Source organism: Typopeltis vanoorti, chromosome 3, assembly GCF_054136105.1.
Source record: "Typopeltis vanoorti isolate ZY-2024b chromosome 3, IOZ_Tvanoo_1.0, whole genome shotgun sequence".
In the NCBI taxonomy this organism is placed as follows: Eukaryota; Metazoa; Arthropoda; class Arachnida; order Uropygi; family Thelyphonidae; genus Typopeltis; species Typopeltis vanoorti.
The window spans coordinates 78,822,737-78,842,511 of NC_143551.1; the positions used below are offsets into that span (position 1 = coordinate 78,822,737).

Below are 19,775 nucleotides of genomic sequence, written 5' to 3' on the forward strand. Positions count from 1 at the left end.
ATTTATCTGTCTGTTAATTGCGTACGTTCTGCATCTAATCTGCCTGTTTTCAGGGGTTGAATAATAATTGAGCGTTCGCAAGGAGCAAACATAGTATCCAGTATGAGATTGCTTAAAAACAGTCCGTGGAAAAATCCTAGTAAGGTCCGTCACTTACTAGACGGTATCCGAATCCAAGTCTTTCTAACAGAAGCGTCAATGACACGTGATCCTTGCGAGTGAGCTATGAAAGTGCTTGTAAACAAGGATGCGGATTAGTTGGTATCATTAAGCAGGACCGAAATGTAAAAATAAATAAATAAACCCTCTAACACCTTTTATTTCCACAAAGGAGTAGGACGGAAAAATCTTCAAGAATCTTAAGCATTTTTGAGGGGTGAAAAAGCAAAAATAAATACAACAGGAAGTGGGAACAGAAACAAAACCAACCATCAGACTGATTAATAATTATCATTTTATTTGCAGGTACAAAACACAGTCTTTTTTTTTAAATCTAAATTCTAACTATCGTTATTGTTATAATGTCACAAGCCAAGTTAATAAAGGAATGATTACCAATAACGTGGAACTGCATGTGGATGTAGCCCCGCACCAAGTCCCCAGCCATGAATTCATAGTATTGTTGTATATCTGCACAGCTTGTGTGGCACATTGACTTCTGAGCAATCTTTCTACTAAGCAACTTCTCTGGTTTTCAAGGGGTTCGCAGATTTCTTGATCGACTTGCATCCTCAGTATTAGTTTTAATATATCCATCCAGTTGAAATCTCGAGAATCGCAGTCGGCAAGGTTTTTACGCACCTGTTCTATACAAGCTCCATTCAAGAGAAGTTCTGCAAGGTAAACCACACAAAAATAATATACGTAGACATATAGATATAGAAAGAAAGAAAATGTAGGTTAATTAATTAAGACAAACTGGTTATATCTCTTTGGTCACGATCTCGTCATGTGACGATTTACCAATAAAATAAAATAATTGTTATTCGATCTGGTCCTTATAAGGACAAGCTTAAAGGGGCGAAGTAAGAATGCTTTTCATCTTCCCCGTTATCTGTAGAGGACAGTGTAGGGATAAGGTGTTATTGATATATTAAATATTAAAGCTCTGATCATGGCAGGAGGGTAACAGCAATAGCCGAACCTCAGTTAAAACTTCATTGGCTACAGCATTGCCATCCATTACCCTCCAAGGGTATTGGATTGAATGAACCAATCACCGCATCTCACGGTCGATTGACCACACTTCATCCTCCCATCTCCAATGATTTCCTTATTCTTATAAGGACTGGCTTAAAGGGGCGAAGCAATATTGCTTTTCATATTCCCCGTTGTCTGTAGAGGACAGTGTAAGGAGAAGGTGTTATTGAGCTATAAAGCTCTGATCATGGCAAGAGGGTAACATCAATAGCAGAGCCTCAGTTAGAACTTCATTGCTATCTACAACATTGCTATCCATTACCCTCCAAGGGTACCAATTTTAGTCGCCTCGTACGACATGCATTAGCTACATTGGTGCTATTCTTATCCCGGCAACCACACGGGTCCCAATGATTTCATAATGTCTCTCGTTTATTTGTATATCTCATAATAATTAAATGAAAAGGTGTGTTTATTTTAATATTATCTTAACAAAAACAAATTATAAATCGAGTTTTTATTTGAATTTTATTATTTTGTTTATTAATTTTGACAAATTATTTATTTCATTTATAATATATTTACTATATTTCGGCTGCTAGCAAAATTTTAAATATTAATTCATTAAATTTGTCTTTGTTCTGTTACTAGTTGAAAAATTCGGCTAATAAACAATAATTAATTTAGAGAGTTTATATTTTGTTTCGTAAATCGATTATTTTTATATTACCATTAAGCTTTTAAATTGTATAATAATTTCTGAATTTTAATTCACTAATAGTTAATGCTTCTAGTTAAGATTATGGATAATAAATGATATTTTATACACCCACACCTTAATATTTTAAAGTAGTAGTATTAATATTAACTAATGATAATAACTTTGTCTTAGTGGAGAGGAAAAGAATAAAGTCCCTTTTAGGACTTCCAGGATAGCGAGTGGCAAAATATGCTGCAGTTTAACTGAAGCTCGGCTATTGCCCGTTATCCAGCCATGACTGGAGCTTTTAGCTCGATAACACTCCATCCACACAGATTCCCTTCATTCAGATGACGGGATAAAGAGTCAAGGACTCAGTCCATCGCCCAGTTCTTTTAAGAACTTTGTCTTAGTGCAGAGGGGGAGAAAAGTCATTTTTAGGACTTCCAGGGTAACAAATGGCAATGCTGTTTTAACTGAGGTTCGGCTATTGCCGTTACCCAGCCATGACTAGAGCTTTTTAGCTCAACAATAAAACTCCATCCACACAGATTTTCTTCATTCAGATGACGGGATTAAAGAGTCAAGGACTCAGTTCATCGCCCAGTTCTTTTAAGAACTTTGTCTTAGTGTTAGGCTGGTAATATTCTCTATGTTCGAAAAATATTATTATGACTGAAGTTTTTAACGAATTTTGGAAGCATACACCCTTCGCTAATTAAAATATGGCATTTCAAGTACTGTTTCTAAAGTGTGAGGCTAGTTTGCAATGAATAGTAACCTTTTTCCTTTCTGTTTTCGTAGTATATGTATTGTTTTCTTATTATCTTGTTATGTGTATTGTATTATATTATACAGTAAAACTTGTCCAAGGCGGAAACTTGCTCAATGTGAACAAATTATATAGTCCCGGTCAAAAGAATAGGCATTGCAGTGTTATTTATTTTGTATAATGCGGATCTACCCAACGCGGAAAGCAATATTTGAAAAATTTATTAAAAATTACTTGTATAAAGCGGAAAGTGTTTTAAAAGTACATCTGTATTTATTAGATTTTGGCACTTGTATTGCTTTTACTGTTTCATTTGAGAATTAATGTTGGTCAGTTTCCGGCAAGTTCAAACATTTCAGTAACCCGAATTTCAACACACCGATCAGTTCATTTTTTGCATCGTGGCTAAATCGTATGTGGTGTTGTCGCCAAACGAAAAAGTCAAAGTCATTGAAGCTAAAGAAAAGGATAAACTCTCGGTACGGGAAATAATGATGCGGTTTAAGTGTGACAAAACGCAAGTATAAGGATAAAATAATGAACGAGTGGCTGCAAGGAAACTGTCGAATGAAGAGGTAACTGGCAACGAGGAAATCAAAGAGGTAGTGTGGGAGTGGTTGACGATCAAAAAATTGATCAGTTTAAGGCTTCTACATTGTTGGATAGTTTTAAGAAGAGGAACGATATTGTGGAGAATCTAAAGATGTGGATGAAAGTGTAGTGAGTGAGTGGAAACCAAAACTGCTAGAATTGATTTCACCATACGAACCTAAAAACATTTACAATGCGGACGAAACAGGATTGTTTTTTCTGGCATTACCAACAAAACCACTCGCGGTTAACATGCTCATTGCCAATCACGCGATGCGAGTTCTCACCAAACGGCCGATCACGCGTTATCGCGTTTACGTCGCTAACTAAATAAAAAAATATAAAAAATTTGGCCACCACACGAAATTCCAATTTTCAGCTTGGCAATGAAAGTGTTAAGGGAGAAAAGTACTGGGGGGAAAATGTCCAAAGAAAGACTTACAGTGTTATTGCGTGGGAATATGGTGGGGAAAATGGAAAAGTCTTTTGTGATTGGAAAAGTAGCAAAACCAAGACGTTTCAAGAATCTGAAAATTAATAATTTACCAGTGATTTGGAGAAACAATAAAAAATCTTGGATGACTGCCGCCACAATGGAAGGGTGGTTAAGCATATTTAATGCAAAAATGAAGAAGGAAAATAGAAATGTCATCCTTTTTCTTGACGATGTTACTTGCCATCCAAAGGTAACACTTTCAAACGTGAAAATCGCCTGCTTTCCAGAAAATGCAACAAGGGTATTACAGCTCATATCCATGAGCTGTAATACCCTTGTTGCATTTGCACATTCAAATTGCACTACAGACGATTCTGATGCAGTCTTTGATTTCGAATGTAGAAGAAGCCGATAGCTCTTACGCATTAGCAAGATCTGTATCGATTCTGGATGCTGTGAATTGGATCGTTGGCAGTGAAGAAAATTAAAGCAGAAACAGTAAAAAAGTGTTTTTCTAAAGCTGAGTTTGGGGAAAGTGATGTGGCAGATAATTTGGAGGAGGCGAGTGAAAACATTGCTGCAATATCCAATCTCTGCTGAGCAAAAGAACTTTCCTGTGATACAGAGAACTTTGTTCGGAGTGATGACCATCTAGTCACACACGTTACAGCTTTGAATCTGCTACAGCTCTACTAGCGATAAGAAATACACAAAACGAAGATGTGGAGGATGAGGAATAGGCAGTCGGAGAACAGGCTATTTCAACCAAAATTCGTACACGTGAACAGGCCCTTCATTGCATCAGTGAAGTAATGCAGTTTGCAATCGATTCAAACTCTTCCAGCCTTCTTGAACTATTGTATACAGTTAAGGCCTGCATTCAAAAAGACATCATCACCAAAAAGTGGAAACAAGTTTCTTTGTTAAATCTGTGGAAGAAATCTCAATGAGTCGTATATTGGAAACGTGTAATGTGCAGTGTCATAGAGCATTAATACTTTAATAATGTGTTGTTATTATTATTATTACGATTATTTTAATAACATAAGTCTACAAGTATCACCTACTTACGAGAGCCAGCGCCGCCGATTTTCACTCATAAACAGGTATTTTCCATGTAATATGATTTTAATGGATTTAAAATTTTTTTGCAGTTTTGTATAATGCGGAGACTTGGCCAATGTAGAAAATATATTCGATCCCTTGCGATTCCGTTTTGAACAAGTTTTACTGTATTAACATTATATAGGTTATTAGAATATTTACATCGCTATAATGGTTGTATCTGGTTATACTTACCTCTCATTTTTTGTGATTGTAAAACTTCTTTCTTTGGAGAACTGCAGAGAAATCCGTGTACAGCGATAATAGTTTGTATAAGACGATCTAAATGGGCTACGGCCCAGTAACCGGAACACTCGGAAACCAATTCCACGTAGCAGTCTTTCAGTGTAAGAATTTGTCTAATGAAAAATACCAATCAAAATAAATTTTAAATTAGTTAAGTAAAATTTTAAAAAATTAATTTAAAATAATAAATACTTTATATTTAATAAAAATTATATTATTTTTAAGTAATGTGTCTCTTCAAAAAATAAGGCCCCTTAAATGGAATTATAAATTCTGCTAATTGGATTGGATGGTTGCACTTTTATAAGTGCAACCATCCAAGATAAGTAAATTGTATACGTGTATATTTGAAATGTGCCTTTTATAAATGAAACACAATATAAACGACATTTTTATGAACTACTGGCTGAGTCAAGTGGAAAAAAAAAACATGTATCGTACCCAAATATTTTACTGAAGATTATATCATATGTACTAGTAGATGTCTTTTCTTCTCTCTGAATAGAAAATTCGTTGCTCTAAGGAGAGTTTCGAACAAGTTTAAATATAGATTTTTGCATGACTGCAAATATTCAATGCTCTGTAATTTAGCTGACATTTGGGAAGCGTAAGAAGCGCCATCTGGAATATTGTTATGTATGAGCGAGCAAATTTTATTTCAGCTTTGGTTAGCTGGTTCTTTCAGAGTTTTCCAGACTTATTTCTTTGTATAGATTGACATGTTGGTTTCTCACTTTGCCTGAATTTTTTTTTCTGTAATTAGTGGGTCTCCCAGACCTAAACCAAGGAACTAATTGTTCAAACTCACTTTTATTATTAGTAATGTATTGACAAATGGAGTATAATAAATTCTTGGTATGCTATCGTATCAGAATATCTTGAATTTAAACATAAACAAAAAAATAACTGAACACACAAATTATTATGTATTAACGAAAATCTTTCATTTGAAGAGGTATGTTAAGCTATAAAATCATGGGAAATGTTCCAGTAGATTTGGTTTAGTTGGACTTATGGAAACTCTGTCATAAGTATGTTGAATCAAGTATATTTATTCCTATAATCTTTTCCCTGTTTTGATAGAGTGATGACACAGCTAAGTGATTCAAAACCCTTTAGTTTCGCAAAATTAATATGTCTCTATCCCCCCCTTCCTTTGGCAGTGATTAAAGCTATCACTTTCCTGGTAGCTCTGAGATAAATGTTGATAAACGATTAGAGGTATATTCTTTCACGTCTTCGATTAACATTCTGTTAACTCTTCCTAAAGAGTCAGCTGAATCCTTCATAGGATTCAGATCGGGACTCTCAGCTAAACATTCGAATCCGTGCATTCCTACAGTATTTCTTCAGCTGTTCACAGTCCATGCGATATAACAATGAAATCAGTGAATATTGATACTCAGGTAAGTAGATTGTTCTCGCAGAATAGAACCATTACAGCATAAGCACACAGACGTGTACTGAATATCAAAATAAAGTTCAGTGTCCATTTTCCTAGGTACCATATCGTTATTCTCATGCCTATTTGAAACTATATTTGGAAGTGGTATGTGTCTATTGGCCCGTCTTTTTTTCCCCAGAAAATTTCAGGTTTCCTGAGAAAAACTCCTGACATTTCATATGAAACCGACTGACTTATCTTCCGTCGTAAACCCCTTATAAAAATTTTTCGCTTCCTCGACGTTTTCACACCTATTTCTAATCCAGTGCTTTCCAAATGATACATCATTGATACCGACTGACCTACGGAGTTTCTCATAATGACAACTTACCGTAATCCATACTCCATAGAGTGGGATTACTGTTCTTGCTTTGGACTATGGTAAAACCACCCCTGAATAGGTAAGACAATACCCTGCAGTAAGTCATATTCTCCTGGCAGCCGTCACATCTAAACAAGTTCACCTCATTTGAAGTGTGTGTATCGAGATCTGGTACTCCATACTATAGCTTTCCGCCGTCTATTATCCAGTCACAAAGAATCTCGTACTATTTAATACCAATGAAAAGTTTTATTCATAAAATCAACTGAGTTTAATGATTGCAATATACGTCCTGAAATCTTAACTGATATGAGCCGTCTCATCATATCGGTGCACACTCATCACAGCCGAAGTCTCCATTGACAGAGAGTAAAACTGAGAGAATATCTCGAATTCTCTTTATTTTAGAAACATTTTTGTAATGAACACACGAGATCCATTCTCTTTATAGAAACATAAAAATCGCTTATTTTATTTTATTTTTAAATATCAGCCGCTCTTTTTCTTAATTGACGAGAAAAGTCAGTGACAGAGGATGAATGATGAGCTAGTTGTAAAGTCCATTCAAATTTAGCCACCTGTACCATCGTCGCATCGAAATATACAAAAAATCCAGCTATAGAAAAATAGCTGTCAAATATCTGTAGCTGTTTGCTAGTCAATTTCTCTTTAGGTAATTCGAACAAAAGAAAACCACTGATTACAGGATCAAGATTGTGAGGCACATAGTCCAGAATCTTCCAGCTGTAGTGTGTTCATGGACATCTATCCCTTGTCATTACCAAATGCATCATATCAGACTCACGCCCATTTCCGTGACAGAACATCTAGTACTCTTCTACCAACTGGTGATGAATTTCTTCCAATGTGGTCCTCTTAGCATAAGGAAATCGGATCATTCTACGCACTTCTGTTGTATGCCCACTTTATATTAAGTTTCCGGTCCTCCTGTCATCTTGCAGCTGATGTTATTGCAGTATGATGCTTGTGTGACGCCATTTTGTGGTCGTATGAGATAAATCCGCCACGACGATACTTTTTTAAGCATGCTTGCTGTACTGTTAATTTATTTTCTGAAATATTCTTGTATATTATTCATTCGAATTAAAATCTATAATCCTATCATCTGCCTCTTATCTAATCCGTCTGGTATAATACAATAATATTCATTCTAATTCACGCATAAATACACAAACCACCTTTTATTCTTCGTTCATTTCTTGGAAAATAAGATCTGTGATCAAATCTTATTCAAACACGATGACTGTTATGCGCCTTCAATTCCAAACACATGTTGGAAGAATGAGTATCGAATTTACTTTACCAGCTTTCATATTAATACTTCTCATTTCTCTTCCTTTAATTTTTATTTTATTGTATTTTGAAAATAACAAATAAAGTGAGATAATTTGATGTCCATGTTTTTATTATTTTCCCCCTTTTTATTCTATATTTATTTATTGGTAAACATGAGAGAAGGCTCAACTTATATCATGCATTACATACAACTTATATTACCAAGAATGAGAGAAAAGTTGAGAAAAACGAAACTCATGAACATTGTATCGGAAAACATGTAGATTGTAATCTTCAGAAAATACATAAGAGGTGGAAATTCCACAAAACAGCAACAGAAGGAATGAAAGAAGAAGAAAAAAGTAATACCATATATCAAAGTGATAGTATTACAGCATTAAATAATATTGTAATATTATCACTAACAATAATGATCCGAGGGCCACATAGGTTTGGCTATATTATTTTGCAACCTTTCGAGAGTAGGAATTACATCAAAAATCGTATCTGATATTATTAAAAATATTTAGAATGAATAAAACAGTGATGCCTTTTAAAACGTTCACAAATGCCGACTTTTCTTTTAAGCCTTTCGTATCGCTGTAGAAATTGAGGCATGCATATGTCTATAATAGTATAAAATCTAAAATGGCCAACAATAGCGATACATATTTCTGGTAGCATCTATTATATTATATATCATACTATAATACAAAACATTAAGTGAATCATATCATATAAAATGAATCATGAACCAAAACATTGTAAATAATAACAGAACCAATGTAGGAAAATTATGATTATTGGTAAGATATGATTTCATATTATCATTTTATAATAATATAATACATAATACAATAATAAAATGAAGTATAATAATATAATATATATTATAACGAAGTAAACATTGTCAAATATTCTTTTCAGGGAAAACTGACTTGAAAGTAATCATCTTATAATAATGAAATAAACTAAACATTCTAAAATATTCTTTTTAGAAAATTTATTCCAGAAAATAAAAGGTGTTTTATAAAAATATTCTTTTTAAAAATTAAACATACTAAAAAACATAAAATTATTAAAAATTTTAAAATAAAATAGTATGTAATTTATATGAAAAGTTTAAAATAAAATAACGTTGAAAATATGTAAACTTTATAAAATTATTTACCGATCTAAAGTGTTCAAGATGCTAATTAATAACGTTTATGCTGTACTGCTTCTTTTAGTGGTTATATTTTGAACCATCGAGATTATTTTGCCTCTGCTTTCTTTTCCAGATCCATATTACCGGATCTGGTGAATACCATTGAAGGCAAAGTATTATAAAAATTTAACTAATCATTTTTCAAAATTTCTGATTTTTAGAATTCATTGTACAATTTGTAGCTACGCATGTGTTTAGCATGTTCAAAATAAATACACGTCGTCAAATATATTTATTTAGTAATTTATTTAATATTTATTTATTTAGCAATTAATAAATAAATAAATAATTAAAATTACTAAATAAATATTATTGTGCTTAATATTTAACAATGTGCTTAATATTTATTTAGCAACTTATATATTTATTTAGTAATTTATTTATTTAGCAACTTATATTATATATATATTTAGTAATTTATTTATTTAGCAACTTATATTATATATATATTTAGTAATTTATTTATTTAGCAACTTCTTCAAGAATGTTAATTTAAAATAAAATGTCATCATCACTAGGTGATACTAAAAGCTAAATATATCCTTATAAGGACTGGCTTAAAGGGGCGAAGCAAGAATGCTTTTCATATTCCCCGTTATCTGTAGAGGACAGTGTAGGAATAAGGTGTTATTGAGCTATTAAAGCTCTGATCATGGCAGGAGGGTAACAGCAATAGCCGAACCTCAGTTAGAACTTCACTGGCTACAGTATTGCCATCCATTACCCTCCAAGAGTATTGGGTTGAATGAATCAATCACCGCATCTCACGGTCGATTGATTCCCGATTCCTAAAAGCTAAATTAATTGAAAAAAATTATTTACATTTATATATCCTTATTTGAAAAAGGTGTTTGAATAAATTATAGATTTCTTAAAAGTTTTCAAAGAAAACTGCATATTGTTTTTAATAATTTTAATTAGCTTAAAATAGGAAAGCTTATACAATAGTTAAACTTTATTGAAATTTAAAAAAATAGTTTGAAATAGTGAAATCAGTAATATCACTCATTAAATTTGATTTCATTCAGTGGTATGTTTATTTTTAAAAATGACCAAGTGGAATTAGGAATTAATTATATTTTTCACTAAATTTAGTTAAAATTGAAATAAAATTGATACTACAACAATTATGAACACATAATTCTTGTAATATCCTTAAAAGAATGGATTGAGTATAATGAATTAATTAATGAAATTTAGTCAGTTAACTGAACATTATATTTCAGTCCATATAAGGAAACATCGTTTCACTCATTACAATGAATTTACGGGGCTGGGTGAAATGTGCACATTTTCAAGGAACAGAACATACCGCAGGTAATTATGGAATGTCGAAAGGTGTTATGTGATTCTTAGTAGAAGAAAAGATATTATGCGACTTCTACTACCTTGAAAACCAAATACCTTCTAGGAGTAACTGTTCAAGAAAGCACGTAAGTGTTGCCATAGAAACAACAATAACACTTCGGAAAAAGAAGTTCTTTCTTTCAGAGGATTTCAGTAAGTTGTATAGAATAATTTAAGGTTGGAAGAATCGAACTTTTTTTTTTTTTTTTTTGCTTTTTATTTTTATGGATTTTGACTGCACACCAATAGTAATACCAGTGGTGGCGCTTTCTTGTGGAGATCGTTTTTTGTCTGCTTCACATCTCGATGATTTCCCTAAAGGCATGCGTGCAATATCAATGGATTCAAGTGCGAAAAGAATCGAACAATCCCCAAATCATATGGAAATGGGATTTTCAGTCTATTTACTGGAAACGAGCTTTCTAAATCAGTAAAAGTCAATACCCATTGCCAGTGGAGCACGCGGGGGAGGCAAGGGGGCCCTGTACCCCAAAGAAAAAGGAAATAACACTAGAAAAATTTCCAAAAATCTTTTCCTAATTAAAATTCTTTTTTTTATTTATGTTGTGTCGTGTCTTCTATTTCTATACTACTTATGAATTAGCGGTCACATAAGGTGGGAATACCCCATAACTCTCGGGAATCGCGGCCGCTGTGAACGCAAGGCGAACGAAGTAGTGCTCGGGTCGACTGAGCTCTACTTCGTTTGCCTGAGCCGAGCCAGAGGAGATCACGGATATCACTGCAGATGCTCAGTCATAGGTCGTATGTAATGTGTAGTGTTTATTCTCAAATCGTGTACTCAACTCGGCCCTCCCCCCGTAAGATTAAATCTTGAGTGCGCCACTGCCCGTTGCCAATCAGCATACAGTAGGAGATTGGTCAAACCTATGAAGAATTGATGAGCTTTTATTTTTATTATTTTTGTCCTTATTTATTTATTTATTCATATAGAGTTTCCTCCCTTTTGTCCCCCGTCCTTATTGGGTCAAGTTGAGCCCCTCATGGGGGGTTAAATATTTATGGCTGTAGATCCGTGTGTGTTCATGGGGCCGGTTTGCCTGCTTGCGGGATGAAAAACCCCAGATAAACTGGGGGATTCATGCTGTCCACGCCTAAAACCGGCTAACTTGGCTATGGCTGAGGAAGATCCTTAAACTCCTCGCGTCGGCGACGGGAATCGAACCCAGGACACTCCTTCCCCAGGCATATAGTTGCGCAAAGTCACTAGGCTAACCGCGCGGACATTTTTGTCCTAATATTGCTTCATGCATACTTCTTATTATTATCATTTTTCGCTGCGAAAATGCTAATACTTGAAAAAATGAGGTAACTCGATGGTCATAGCGTGGTGAATTAAAATATCCTGCCACAATACTTTTCGAAATCTTCTACAATTCAAATAGACCGTGTAGTTGTTAAATTTTAACAGTTACTGCATTTCGAAGCATTATTTTACGTTAAAAATTATTAGATATGAATAGAACTCTTGTCGTTTGTCTTACGCAATATTTATGATAACATAGAGTTTCATTAATTGGAATTTTTCTCTCCGCTACTGACAAATCAATAGCTAAAGCAAATATCAATATTGGTCCAGATGGCGTCATAATGCTGTCTGATGACGTAATAGACATTACGTGTGGGTAATGAGCTGGAATGAAAACAATCACTTTAACACAAGATTTTTCCACCACAATGCAAACGTGTTTTGAGTTATTTGTACGAAATCAAATAAGGAAGTCTAGTGGGTTATAACAAGAGCTTAGAAATGACAGTGTTTATGTTGTTTCATGGATATTTTTGGAACACAGAATTCCATCTTTACAATAAACATTACATATCTAACACACTAGAGAAAAATGAAGTGACATACCCCATATTAGTGCAGCTTATTTAGGATTTTTAGTTCGTATCTAGATAAATACTTTTATCCCTTGCTTATGATAAACTCTGCCAAAAATCTCCCAAGTACTGTTCAAAAATTCATGACTGCAACTATATTCTCGTTCATACTTCCAATTTATATTAACTGGTTCGCCGTGTAGCGATTTTAACTTATTTATGATTATTTCCAAAACTTTCTAAAACTTTCTGGGTAGACAAAATAGCAAATTGTGAGAAAATAGCAAGGAGATAATAACATCAAGAGATCTGTCGTATTTTCTTTGACAGTCTAATGAACAGGACTATTTTTATGCATTTTACTGCCACATAAACTGCTTATATGACTATATATTCTATTGTAAAAATTATATGGACATTTCAGTATAGCTTACTAGTGACAACCAGCATGGCAAAGCCAACTATAATGAATGAGTGCTAAATCCATGAGGTATAAAAGATTAATATAGTAGCAAATGAGAAAATCTCATTTGTTGCCGTATTAGTCCTTTATCTTGCGATATGTAGTAAATTAGAAAGTTCAGGCGACTTGTGATTGAAGTCATAAAAAGGTCGAAACTATGACGAAAGTGTTTATGAATCAAACATTCCATTTTTTTTTCATTGCGAAAAAAAATACTGTATGTAAGCTATACAAATAAGATGTGATCGTGTTTACTACCTACAAAGAAAGAGACCTGAGTTGCTCAGAACTTAAAAAAAAAGTAAGATTGCGAGTCGATTTCTCATTTGCATTTGTTCACTAGCTAGTTTGTGTGGTTGTGGAGAGAGAGAGAAAAAAATTACAGTCTTAGACCAGCTGAAATACACACACACACACACACACACACACACACACACACACACACACACACACACACGTAGAGAGAGAGAAATGGTTTCGTGATTTCCTTTCATAAACTAAAATCGCTGACAACAACGATAGACTATGATGCACACCTCTTATGCTGCCTCTTAAGCAATAATTAACTGATTTTATACTTTGCCAGGGCTGAAAATATGGTCTGCGTAATAACGTAAAAAGAGAACAAAAATGAAGAATGTGTGAATTTGGAATGACAGTTATCTTTCCATCCATTTATTTTTGGAATTTAATCAGCGGGGAATCTTGCATCAGAGACCTAATGCTAATTTTATTTCTTTCATCTGCAAAAAAAAAAAAAAAAAAAAGAAAGAAAATTTCATAGCAAGCCTGGAATTGTAATACGCTACGCTATACAACACAATCATAAAATTGAAATGAAATATCAAAACATCCTTGACTTCCTTCGGATTGGTTCTTGTTTCGTTTGTAGCAAGTTTAGATTCAGAGTTTTAACTCACCATTAATGTCATGAAGAGTCGGAATGCCTTGGAGGGATATGAATTAAATACAGGAAACAGAAACGTTCATAAATAATATTTGCAATTAAAATCCTGTCGTGGGCCAAAATTTAATTTGATGCTTACATTAAATGATATTTTATGTCTGTTCACGAAGACAGTCTTTATATTATTAATATAATCTTTTTGTTTGCTTATGTAAATATAAATCATAGGAAATTGTAATCTTTTTATATTAATTTATTGATAGTTGAGCCTGCACTAGATTAATAAAGATTTTCTGATTACTTGCAAATGTTTTCGAGATCTGGACCCTCGAGAAGAAGTCGTCCTCTTCCTCTAGTACGACCTTTCAGGATGGCTTCCACAAAGGGAAAATCCCTTTCTAGATAAATATTAAGACAGATGTGCAGTTGTTTTGAGTCCGAAGAACATGCGGCAGCTGACTGTAATGTTACTGGCAAAAGAAACAAAAAAGGCCTATTTTAGTAACGTTGGGAAGGCAGAGTGCTCAATATTTGAATCGTCAACAATTGTTTAAGATGCACAAACGTTTGTATTATTACTAAAACAATACTAAAATACTGAAAAGATAAAGACTATTATTTGTATAGGAATTACCAAGCACGTGCCATCATTCTTATTTGTTTCTACATAAAGATATTTCATTGTTTACAAGAACAATACGTTCTTCCCTAGTTTCAATTATTAATATCCAATAATGCTCAACACATAATGTGAATAACGGAAACGTCAGTGCTGCCACCTATTAAGCATCGTTTACATCATTATTATTATTATGCTGATATTATATTGCTTGAAGATAGGATCAAAGCAAGTTCTTCAACACATTCACACTTGCTTAATGAAACTAAAGAAATATTTTGTTGGTTAACCTACACTAAAGTAATTAGCTAAGAGGTGAATTTGGATTATCAGATTGCAGTATCCATCCATCTCCTATGAGGCAAGCGGATATACACTTCGTTTATCGCAACATATGTTGATATGTTGCTCATAAAAACTTACGCATAGACGCCTACTACAAAGTCGCAGGTTGATCAGATTACCAGAGATACACTGACCCTTTTTTTTCTTCTTTTTTTGGCGGGAACATCGGCATTTCCATGAAGGGCAGTTGTTGGTATAGAAGCAGCCATGATGGCTCTCTGCTTGTAGTTTCTTATCTGATGTAACATAGTAATGTGCTTAAATGCTAAACCATGGCGATAGTGACTAATATAGAAGGTTTTTCTCTACTACTATTATCTCTAGAGAAAAAAAGAAATGAAAAAAAAAAAAAAACGGAGTCAAACGCACATTGCGAGAGAGAGAATCTAAGAGTATATGTAAGGCTACTCGTAGAGAGTATTTTAAATACTCTCTACGAGTAGTCTTTAACTATTGCCTGAAACTAGTGGCAAAAAATGGAGTAGTCCATGAGCTATGAATCCACTTCCTCCTTAAAAAGGATGCACACCTCTTTGCAAAACAGCAACAACCCCAACAACATTTGAATGCATCTATTGCTGAATATTTAATTTTTGTTCAATAATATTATTTCAAGTAATGCAAAGCAATTATACGATAATATCATCATTTTTTAGCAATCAAATCTCCCAGTCTTTTCCCGAACATATCTTTTGTTTATATAGCAAAACTTTAATTATTATTTTAGCACTGATTTTTAAACACCGATTTTTTTTAAAGAAAATCCCGCCTAAACAACTGCCTAAACCGATGCTCTCATCCGTTCCACACTTTATGCTATTTATGTTTGCATTTTTTTAACCTTTTATTATATCTCTTACCATTTAGATGCGTGATGAATTTTATTAGCCAGTGTAAGATCACGAACTTGCTTATTGGAGGCATGAGATGGCTTCAAACATTTTCATGTTTGGCCTCTGGAGCAAGATTCGTGATCATTCAACTCTTAGTACACTCACATTATTAATGAACTATAAGTTTAACCTTTTACGAGATGGAATGGCATAAAAATTTACTCCATGATTTTTTCCATATTTTACCGCATTCATCATAATTTTTATTATTATTTTTCTTTGATTCCTCATCATTATCACCTTTTAGCAAGCATATTTATTATTAGTAGTAATATAGTCGCCTTTAGGCCAGCTTTTGAATGCTAAAAAAGTTTAAAAAAAACCCGAAAATCAATCATATATGATTAACCATATATTGAGTAATCACCACTGTGTCCAAAACACAGTGTAATACACATGTAATACGAAATTCACTATCTATGTATGTATTGGTTGGCTATGTATATTTTACTCGTCATCATTTTTGCTCTTTACATTCATGATTTTCTTTTATAAATTGCATTCGCTGTTGTCATCATCTTTTCCATTTGTATTCATGATCATCATGATCACTTTTGTTATTTACATCCATCATCATCATCTCTGAGGTCTACCAAGAAAAGTCTATCGTCTTTATAATAAGAACACACCATTCAATGGCTAATATGTTTATATTTTTATTGAGTTTTGTGTTATTTTTGAGGGAAAGCTCAGCCATGATGTTTTCAAGAAGAAAGATCTGCAATAAAGAAGACATCCTGCTCTCTGGCCAAAAGATCCCATGGCAGTCAGAGACCAAATATCTTGGGGTATTGATGGATAAGAAACTCCTTTTCAACAAGCACATCAATCTCGTTTGTTCCAAATCTTCCAAAGTCATAGCTCAGCTCTACCCATTGATCAACCGCAAGAGCAAATTGAACCTACATAATAAATTGCTTCTTTACCAGATGGTAATACGTCCAGTCATTACCTACGCCTCACCAGCATGGAGTCACACTTCAAGATCAAACATTTCAAAATTACAGAGAATCCAAAACAAATGCCTTAGGATGATCCTGGATGCACAGTGGTTCATCAGAAATTCACAAATTCACCGAGAAACCGGCACTCCATACATCTCCTCTCTTCTTCGTGATCTTGCAGAAAAATTCTTCGTGAAGTCAAGTTCACATTCAAACCCACTAATCGTGCAAGCTGTCAATTACAATGAGACTGATTACTACAAACACAAAAGACCGAAGGCTATTCTTCTCTCAACTGATCATAGCTAACACTACTGCCCTCAGAGGGCGAGCTTAATTGCTCATAAATCTCCCATTCCCAAATAACTCTCATTACAGATAAAGGGGAATATGAAAAGCACTTGTGCTTCACCCATCCTGTCAGTAACGTCAATGGTCAATGGTTTGAGGGAAAGCAAACGGAAATACTGATATACTGATAAAGTTTTTTTCTTGGATTCGCGGACGTCACATCCTAGTTGTTGAAAGGGTTTACCTGTGTAACATCTGTTTTAAGGAGATAACTTCACAACAACAGCAATTCCCATACTGTATGTGTTATATATATAAGCAAATCAGACAACATCACATGATGCGGAAGATTATGAGCCATGCCCACTTCTAAGAATTATAAAACGGGCTCATTCCAACGGTTGTACACTGATATCAAAAGGGGGTAGGGGAGAGAATTTTACATTAAGTTTCGCAAGAAATACGAGATAATCGACACTTGACAGATAAAGTTTCTGCTTACAAAAAAGATCGGAAGTATGTGTGTACTAAGGAATACCTCGAGATTACACAATACATGCAAAGCGTATCTAATTTTTGTTAGATGTGATTTTTTTCTTAACTATGGAAAATAATGTTTTTAAGTGCTTTGCATTTTTTAAAACAACAATCATAATAGGCAGTACATGATGGAAGGAAAATGCTCTGCGATATCAGTATAATACCTTTAAAGGAATTAATTAAAAATGAATTTAGCTTCATAAGCATTTAGTTATTAAAGTTGCCTTTAGTCAATAAGCACTCTCATTGGAATCTACATGAATACGTCTGCGCAGTAGTAGTTTTTGTACAATTAGATTATTAGGAAAGTCAGGATTGGATAGCACAATATGGTAATATGGATTCTCTGTATTTTTTTATCGTGTATATCACTGGAAGATATTAGCATTTTCACACAAAAAACATTTTTTCGTTGTTAAACAACAACAGCAAATGAGCTATAGAACATTCTAGTGGCTAAAGAAATAGGCTCGAACCCAGTTCATACTATATATCGAATCTAAATAGAATTATTTAGATTCTTGAACCAATGTGTTCATGAAATATTTATATGAATCTTTGTTTTCATAGGTTAAACAATTTTTAAAATTTTTTACAGTAGTATAATTGAAATTTAGTCCAATGACATTTTTTATAATAATTTCAGCCTCCACACATCTGAACTGGAAAAAGAAGTAACCTAAGTAACTCATTTTTCGCTCTAAGCTTTATTCGCTCACGTGATGACGTCACGTAGGGCAGTTGATTGATTAAGTTCCGTGTCCGGTTTCAAAATATCCAATTTCATCTTATTCCTACAACTACCCACTTAACTGGAATCGAATTAAAAGTTCCAGGCACTCAAAATCTCGCCAATTCAGAACGATCCTTAGTACATTTTAGACAGAGAATCTCATAATCATGGTCATTTAGCTACTTTGTATCCAAGTCTTGAGATTAAAATATTGCATTCCAGATATTGAAAGTCGACGTGAACTGTTTGAGTTTCAAGGCAGGAAACTGAGAATTAGCATTTCTGGTTTATAAATATACATTACTTCAATTTAACTTATTTATAATCCTTATTTATTTCAAATGTCTAAATTGTATATCATAATATGGTAATAAATAACTAATTCTTTTTTCTATTTAATTTATATTTAAAACAAAAATAATGGCGACATTGCTGTAAATTGTATTCATTTGAATAATTGCAATAATTTTCTTTCCTGTTTCCCTTCCTTCATTGACAAATTTCCTGGCAAGAAATGCCACGAAATTAGTCGATACAGAAAAAAAAAACTTTTATTAAATTATCTAGGAAATTTGTTTGAGTTAGGAAACAAGAACCAAGCTCTCTCTCTCTCTCTCTCTCTCTCTGGTTTCTCATTCTTCTTTTGCCATTTCTTTTGTCATATTAGAATCTCGTTTTTCTGTCATTTCTGCCTGATTCTTGAGTGAATGAATATTGTGTTAACTGCGTATCCTTTGATTCTGCCTTTCTTTCGTCTGTCTATTGAATACCTTGCTTAAAATCAGTGTTGTCCTCTTCTCTGTCTTTAATTATCTTTTTTACGCTTCTCTCCCGTTTCTTTTTAACTTTTCTTTATTAATTTTTTCTTTTTTTATTATTTATTTCTATCTTTGGCCAATCTTGCTTTTAAATATAAGAACATTTCCCTTTAGGTCTCACTTTCTTTCTATTTTCTTTGTCTGACTTTTTCAAGACTGTCTACCATTTTTCATATTTCTCTCTCTCTCTCTCTCTCTCTCTCTCTCTCTCAGAATTTCTCTGAATTATTTCTTATTTCTGTCGCTTTTCTATTCGACAGTGTTGAAACCTCCCATCTGTCGACAGAGCAGGCTGTTGCCATGTAAACGGACACTGTTGATTTCGCACGCGACGTTGTGTTGTGAGTAATTTTCTAAAAGTAATACATACTTACCTGCTGCAAGGAATAACTTGAGTCCAAATTTCACATAAGCAGAGGACATGAATGCGAAGATATAAATACAACCCTCTGGACGAATCCACTGTGTCGGAGGTTTAGACGGGGATGCTGACATCGTTGTCTAAGTGGCTCCTCTCCATCTTTCCAGCGCAGCGCATTGTGAAGTTGGCATTGTGTATCTGTCTATACAGAGCCGTGTTGATTAGTCTCCACACACACACACACACACAGTAGCCAGACGACAGGAACATCAGCCACCGCCCCTTCCGCTTTGCTCTCCTGCCGGACACACTTCCCTTCTAGTAAGAGCGCGTGGCTGTACGACGTGCACTCGACCACCAGCGAAGGTTCTATTTCCATAACTTCGTAACATCCCCTTATCCCTTTCTGCT

The 19,775-nt window shown here is 34.0% G+C and overlaps 1 protein-coding gene across 1 annotated transcript; it reads right to left on the reverse strand.

Moving 5' to 3' along the window:
- Window positions 1–437: 437 nt before the first annotated feature.
- LOC150108307 (uncharacterized) lies at window positions 438–19,775 on the reverse strand. Its single transcript, XM_090415736.1, has 4 exons — window positions 19,378–19,775; window positions 14,122–14,290; window positions 4,939–5,102; window positions 438–833 (listed from the first exon to the last, which is right to left on the reverse strand). Exons 1-4 carry the CDS (start codon window positions 19,496–19,498, stop codon window positions 517–519), a joined length of 771 nt encoding a protein of 256 aa, XP_090271862.1. The 5' UTR covers window positions 19,499–19,775; the 3' UTR covers window positions 438–516.

Coding starts and splice junctions, on each gene's coding strand:
- LOC150108307 (XM_090415736.1), bottom strand. CDS start 19,498: ATGTCAGCATCCCCGTCTAAACCTCCGACACAGTGGATTCGTCCAGAG. Junction 14,291..19,377: donor CAAGTTATTCCTTGCAGCAG/GTAAGTATGTAT, acceptor TTCTTTTGCCAG/TAACATTACAGTCAGCTGCC. Junction 5,103..14,121: donor GATCTCGAAAACATTTGCAA/GTAATCAGAAAA, acceptor ATTTTTCATTAG/ACAAATTCTTACACTGAAAG.